The sequence below is a fragment of the Dendrobium catenatum genome, unplaced genomic scaffold (genome assembly GCF_001605985.2).
Source record: "Dendrobium catenatum unplaced genomic scaffold, ASM160598v2 fragScaff_scaffold_593, whole genome shotgun sequence".
Classification (NCBI taxonomy): domain Eukaryota; kingdom Viridiplantae; phylum Streptophyta; class Magnoliopsida; order Asparagales; family Orchidaceae; genus Dendrobium; species Dendrobium catenatum.
The window spans coordinates 48,089-55,538 of record NW_021319055.1 but is presented as its reverse complement, the minus strand read 5'-3'; the positions used below and the strand labels follow the sequence as shown (position 1 = coordinate 55,538).

General features: G+C 36.0%; 1 protein-coding gene across 2 annotated transcripts; it reads right to left on the bottom strand.

Annotated features, from left to right (window-relative positions):
• On the bottom strand, positions 1-3,778 carry LOC110102306 (receptor protein kinase TMK1). Of its 2 annotated transcripts, none has more exons than XM_020830590.2 (3): positions 3,632-3,778; positions 940-3,407; positions 1-816 (listed from the first exon to the last, which is right to left on the bottom strand). In XM_020830590.2, the coding sequence occupies exons 2-3, from the start codon at positions 3,290-3,292 to the stop codon at positions 314-316; spliced, it is 2,856 nt and encodes a 951-aa protein (XP_020686249.1). In that variant the 5' UTR covers positions 3,293-3,407; positions 3,632-3,778; the 3' UTR covers positions 1-313. The 2 variants fall into 2 exon arrangements, with proteins under 2 accessions (XP_020686249.1, XP_020686248.1); XM_020830589.2 differs by having other exon boundaries at positions 3,504-3,718.
• Positions 3,779-7,450: the final 3,672 nt, after the last annotated feature.

Here is a 7,450-nt window from a genome sequence, read left to right as displayed (position 1 = left end):
TACTCCAAGTAAGTCTTATCTGCAATAATTTCAGTAAAACTGGACTGGCTCATTACAGATTCTAATTGGCACCATATTTGACACAAGAAACAAAATGCAGCAAACTAAAGATTCAATCATGCTAGCAAACAAAGGCAATAAAGTTCATTCATGGCGTGGAACATTCCTATCCTCAAACTCAAATAGTCATCTAAATTTAAAAAAGTTATTATGATAATAAACGCAAAGGGTATATATGGATTGCAGCAAAATGTACCAGCACATATATGAACAAAACTTATTGACACTAATAAAAAGGGATTACCAAGCACATTCACCGGCCGTCAGCAGATGTGAAGGATTCTGCAAATCCTGCAGGCTTAGATGGTATGCTTCCTTTGCTATCATCGACTGCAGATGAGTAAGTCATTTCACTATCTTGCCAACCTTTCACTAACTGAATAAGAGGTTTATGCAGATCAATGCCAAAATATTCCTCCTGCTCATCATCTGCAGGCTTCCATTTGTTTGCCAATGAAGCCAAGACATTCACAGCATAGCCCATTTCAGGACGACGATGTGGTTCCCGTGCTGCGCAGTGGCCTGCTAGCTCAGCCACAGTCACCGCGCTCTCAAAAATTTCCTCCTTGTTATCAAGTGCGGCATCAATGGCATCATAAAGCTTCGCTTTGTCAGATTTTATTTCTGTAAACCACGAGGCAAGGTAACGGGTTTCTTCTGGACGGCCCTCATCAAGGGCTGCCATGCCTGTAATTAGCTCCATCAAAACCACTCCAAAGCTGTAGACATCAGCTTTTGTTGTGATTTTGCCAGTCACTTAACCAATCAAGATAGCAACAAATCGATTAGCTTCAAGAAAAACCATATCCAAGTTTGCAACAGCTAAAATAAGTTCCAGAGATGAGAAATAAATCTATTTAATAGAAAATATGAACTCACCAGCATATTCAGGAGCTAAATATCCAAATGTCCCAGCCAGCCTAGTAATCACTGAGTTATTACCATTGGGAGCTAACTTCACCAATCCGAAGTCAGAAACTTTAGCTCGGTATTCATCGTCAAGTAAAATATTTGAAGACTTGAGGTCTCTGTGAATGAAGCTTTCTTGAGTCAAGCTATGAAGATATTCCATTCCTCGAGCTACATCCAATCCAATATTAAGCCTCTTCTTCCATGACAGAGGCTCCAAGTTCAGATTCCTCCACTGGAAGAGATGCTTGCTTAAAGCCCCATTCGGGAGGTATTCATAGACAAGAAGCCTTTCATGGCCTTCCACAGAGTAACCCATCAAAGAAACCAAATTACGATGTCTGACTTTAGAAAGAACAACAATTTCAGATTGGAACTCATCCAGAGCTTTATTGCTTAATGTAGCAGCCTCCATTCTTTTCACTGCTATCAGCATTCCATCATGTAACTCACCCTTGTAAACAACCCCAAAACCTCCCCGCCCAACGACATTTTCCGAAGAAAAATTATTGGTCGAGCTGCGAAGGAGCTGAACAGAAATAGTATAGTTCCCTTCATCACTTGAGAGTGCTCTGCTCATAATGCTTCCACTTCCAACCAGCAAATTACTTATGGATGTGCTGCCATTAGAACTATTAGTCACAGTTAATTTGATATGATTATCTGAGTCTGAAGAATTTTTTGGGTGCATAACAACAGATTCTGATGCCACAAATCTATCTTTACCCTTCTGCTTGCACCAGAATAGGACAACTACAAACAAAACCACCAAAATTACAACGGCAGCTAAAACTGCAATGATCAAGATTTTCGATATATCGGAACCATGCCGGCTTTTCATATCATCTGCTGCAGCACTGCTTGGAACACTATGAGGTGGGGAAGGAGAAGTAGAATTCCCGGATCCTGAACCAGAAGGTGGTTCATTAGAAGGCGAATTTCCAGTAGGAGAAGCTGCAGGAGGAGAATTCTTCAACAATGGGTTTCCATCAGTAAGAAGTGTCACACTGCGGCTAAATTTGGGAACAGGGGGGCCTAAATTATTAGCAGAAACATTTAGCATCCTCAGCATTGTCAAACCAGTAAGATTTGCAGGTATAGTTCCACTCAAGTTATTGCCCCCAAGTCTGATATCCACCAATGAACCCAACTTGCCAAGCGAGGGGCTAATTGTTCCACTTAGTTTTAAATTAGGTAAATTTATAACAGAAACCTTGCCATCAGAACAGGAAACTCCGAACCAATCACGGGTGCATGGATCATTTCCTCCCCATGATGATGCCAGTTCTAATGGGTAATTCAAACCAACAAGGAATTCAAGAAGCACAGTGACCGCAGGCGAGCAGGAAACTCCAGGAGTCGAATCACAAAAAGAATTGTAGGCATAAGTGAAATTCGCAAACTTGACCTTTGGTATTGGACCCATCAAATTGTTGTTGTCCAATTTCAGAGACTGGAGATGAGGTAGAGTTGCCAAATCTTCCGGTAGCAGGCCAACAAGATGGTTGTTGTTAAGCCATAGCCGTGTCAGAGAAGTGCAAGCCCCAATTCCAGAGGGGATTGGACCATTGAAGCTATTTCCATGCAACCAGGCTTCGGTTACAGAAACCATGGATGCAATCACGTCCAGCCGACCTGTAAGTCCGGCTCCTTCCTGATTATTAAGCCAAATGGTCTGCAACGAAGAGCCTGCGAAGCTCTCTGGTATCTCACCGGAGAGGTTATTGTAAGAGAGCTTCAAGGTACTCAACATTGGCATTGTGCCCAAAAAATCCGGCAGCTTGCCCGCCACATTGCATTGGATCAAAGACAAATTCCTCAACTGGGTAGAGGCCTGCAAGTCCTGAGGGATCGCCCAGCCAGATGTTTTATTCAAAGGATTTTGATCCAAAGCGATTTCAAGCAAGCTTGTGAGCCCGGAGAAAAAATCGGAGGGTATGGTATCGAACTGGTTGCCGACGAGATATGCGTACTGTAAATTGGAGAGGCCGCTGAAGGTTGGAAGCGGGCCGGAAAAATTGTTCCTTTGAAACCCGAGATTTATCAGATTGGAGAGCTGGTTGAAATTCTTGGGTAATTGGCCACTAAGACCCAAGTTCTGGACTTGGATCTGCGTCACTCGAGAGCCCGAGCAGAACACATGAGGCCATAGCGGAGGACCGCAGGGGTCGTCTCCTGAGGTCGGCCATTTCAGCAGCTCGGGATTGTTAAGGCCCTTTCGAAACTCGTCGAGGACGGCGAAATCCTTTGGGTTCGTCGCGCCGGACACCAACGATCCCAAACAGCAAACGGAGAAGAAGAGCAGAAGCATCGAGCTCGCCATTGTTACACTTTAATTCTCTCACAGAAGATATAACATATAATCGAAGATACAGCGAATACCTCGCATAATTCCTGTTCTAATTGATAGATTTGATTCATTTACAATACTCGTCTATCTGCGCCAAAATTACGGGAGATAAAGCCGGAGAAAGCGAAAAAAGAAAGATTTTTTACAAGGAAACATCCTTTAAAAAAAAAAGATGGAATTCTACCGTATAAAAAAACGCAAGAAGAAGATTTCAAATGGGAATCGTCTGACAGTCAGGAACTTTTTTGGGTTAAAGAAAGAAAAAGAATTTGAAAGAAGATAAAAACATGAAGCGAACTTGGGAATCCAAACCTCCCTCTACGAAGTAGAAACTTCTTCCGAACACTAATGGCTACATCTGCCATAAGGGTGGAGAAGAAGGATAGCGGATCGGTTATGAAATTAAAGTGTTTGAGGAAGTGTGCTTGAGAAGACAAAATAGCGTTGTCCGCATTAGCAATCGGTAAGACGGTAAAGTGGGGTGAGAGGGAGATTTTGACTCGTTGGATTCGGAGGAAATTCCGCATTTTACGTGCCATAATTTCTTGTATTAATTTTCTTTAACGTCATGGAACATTGATGTCATCAAATTAAAACAAGAAATGTCCATCCCATACAGTGCCGTTGACGTGGATTTTTTTTTTTTTTTGGAAATTTGATAGCCATGATTCGAATAAAATTTTAAAAATTAAAATTATAAAAGGATAGCTGAACCTAGTGGTGTCAAAAATTCAACCCAAAACTGACCCGCCTTTTGATCGATCTAGCCCGAACTTGATCCAAGTATACAAATTGATCCAAAAATTGAACCCGACCTGTTGGATTATCAATTTGACCTGACCAGACTCGCACGAGCGTGACTGGGGCCAGGTGGGACTGCTCACAAGTGTACGACTGTGAGTGTGATTACATGTGGACCAAGGTAAGGCAACTGCACTGGACCGCACGCATGTGTTCAAGCACGATTGCATGTAAGAGCAAGGTCGCATCATGGGCGAGGGTGAGGGCAAGTACTAGGCGAGCAGCGCGACTACGGGTGTAGTTTCTTATGTGGGAGCGAGTGTGCGAGTCAGGGTCAGGGCAAGGTGCTTGTGCGTGTGGGGGTGACTAGCGCTGTCAGACGGGATTTTGATCAAATCGGGTTAAATTCATATTAGTGAGTTAACCATAACCCGACCTGATTTTTCTTAAAGAACTAGAAGAACCCAAAATTGGAATCGAATCCTTTTTGTTAAACGAGTTAACCCAAATCAAGATTTTTCGGGTCGAGTTCAGGTCGGATCAATAATTGACACCGCTATCTAGGTTTCCCTCTCTTTTTCTTCCTTAATCCAATTTCCGCTCTCTGTTAGCAGAACGGAAGAAGGAAATGGAATTTTAATGGAATGTAAGTGGTTAAAGATATTTTATAATAAAATAATATAAGGACACAAAATTAATTATGCAATTTGTTCAATTTTTAGCATAAAATTTATATAAATTCTTTTATATTTTCAATTTTGTGAATAAAAAAATTATAAAAAAAATATATTTATTAAATAGTCCAACATGTCTAAAATGATCTGATGAAATTGATTTACAAAACAAACACTCAACAGTCCCAAAAAAATTCACATAAACTAACATATATTAATTTTTTATATTACCATAAAATTAGGATAAGATTATTATAATTAAATCACAAAAATATATATATTATGGCAAAGTTTATTTATAAATTGGACTTCTAATGAATTCTTAAATATTATTTGATTGTTGAATATGGGTTATTACACTTGGTTTGCAAGCGGTTATGGTCAGAGGGATCGTAGTTGACAGACAGAGGTCAGACAGATTGTAGTCAAGTCAGGTGATGGAGGTCAGAGGGTTCATAGTCGGCTGACAACAGAGTACGAAGAGAGCATAGTGTGAAAGCCTTAAACTTTCAAGATTTTTTTTTGTTAACATATAGAGCAATCAATAATTAATTCAAAAGTTATTATAAGTCTACATCACAAATTGTCTTTGCCAAAACATTTGTAGAGTGCTTTAATTTCTCCAAATTTTTCATAATTTTTTGATACTGTTGAAATTTCTTAAGAAATCTGCACATGCCGGCACAAGTGGATTTTGGGGACCGTCAGGTGTCCGTTTTGCAAACTAATTTCACTAAATTTTCTAAATAAAACAAGTTAATTTATGAATATATTTCAATTATTTTTGGAATTCCTAAGAAAATTTCTATATATGAATTTTCTTTTGAAAATTAATTATTATATATTATGTAATAATAAAAAATTAGAAAATGACTAAAAGCATAATAAAATATTTATAAAGCCATTCTCATTTTCCCCTAAATTACTCACAGCTAACATAGTGGAAACCTAAGTGAATTAGGGAGAAAGAGAGGAGAGAGAAAGAGAAAAATCGGATTTTGGGCTACTTCAAGTTGTTTTCAGATCGGCATAGCTCATACACTTATTCATCTCGAGGTAAGACATATTATGCTTATCTCAATTATAAAAAAATATGTAATTTTTAGCAAATATTTTGATTTAAAATTTTTATCCGTTTGCAAAAAATATGTACAACTTTGCACATGTAAAATTTGCACCGCGTAACTTTTTATATATTATAGAGGTTATGAACATTTTGAATATTTTCTAAAAATCTCATAGTATGGATTTTGAAATTTGCAGAATTTTTATTGAATAAAAAATTAGTAATATATTTTAAAAATAGTGGTGCAGTATAATAAAAGTCTTCAAATCCTGGTAATTTGATAATATTTTGAAAATGTGTATTTTTTGCTAGTTAAATTTTATATTGTCTACTGTTATACAACACTGTGAAATTTTGTTACATGCTCAATTGCTCTTTAATTATTCTAATATGATGATATATGTTCATATGTGATTAATTTATATATCTTGGGAGCCATAAGGAGCTAGAATCCTTTGAGATTATGTCTGTGTAAGGGAATTACTAAGAGGCCAAAATCTTTTGAAATTTTGTCTAAGACAGGGAAATATGATATGTTCTGGTGCTATAAGCAAAAATGAAAAGAGAGTCATAAGGAGCTAGAATCCTTTGAGTTTCCATCTGGATCTGAGAAATGTGATATAAAATGCTCTATAATATAAATTTTTATTTATTTATTTATTCATTATTGTTATTTAAATTAGGAAATAACTATTATGCATTTATTACACCTCTCATTATAGTAATTAAGTTATTTTTATTGAAAATGTATTTAACTACTTTTTAATATTCAGAAAATATTTGAACATTTAGATTAATTTATGTGGTTTGCTAAGCTGTTGTAGGTCACTATGATTTTGCTTCTGATTTTCATAATGTGGGAAGGGGAAAGGGTATGTGGACTAGCATTTTATGATCATATTTAAAGTCATATGTATTTTGCTATTTTGATTTTTGTACAATCATTACTATTTAAATTTTTAGTTATATAGCTCTTATATGTAGCCATATAATATAGTGTAGATGTTTAATGAAAAAAACTTGATGAATGAGTTTATTTTCATTTTAGTAGTTATGTAGTTTGTTTATTATTTCAATGTATAAATTTATGTTTCCAAAATTTAACCAAATTATAAAATAATATTATGAAACTTTAGTTGAATTAAATCACTATTTTTAAAGTCAAAATAATTTTTTAAGCAGATAAAAATTACTATATTTTCAAAACCAACTGATGAAAAATCTTAAATAAATATTCAAAATGTTTATAATTTCAATCTCTATAACATATAAAAAGTTCCACGGTAAAAAGTTTTACCAATATAAAATTATTCTCATTTTTCGATAACAGAAATACAAATTTGATCAGAAAAATATCAAAAACAAAAATCTTTAAAATCATAAATAGGATAAAGGTTCCTTAGAGTGAGATGAGCAAAATTTCTAATTAGGCTTACTGACGAAAATCTCTTTGTAACCTTCAAATCTTGATTTTCTTTTTCTCTCTCTTATATTTCCTCTACTAATTTACTTTCCATTTCTCTCTTAGCTATTTTCAATGGGGAAAGGGATTTTTAAAGTTTTTAATTAGTGACTTAGGAAATTTTATTAAAATAATAATTTAATATTATATAATTTAATTAATTTCTTTAGTATAAAGTTTAAATAAAT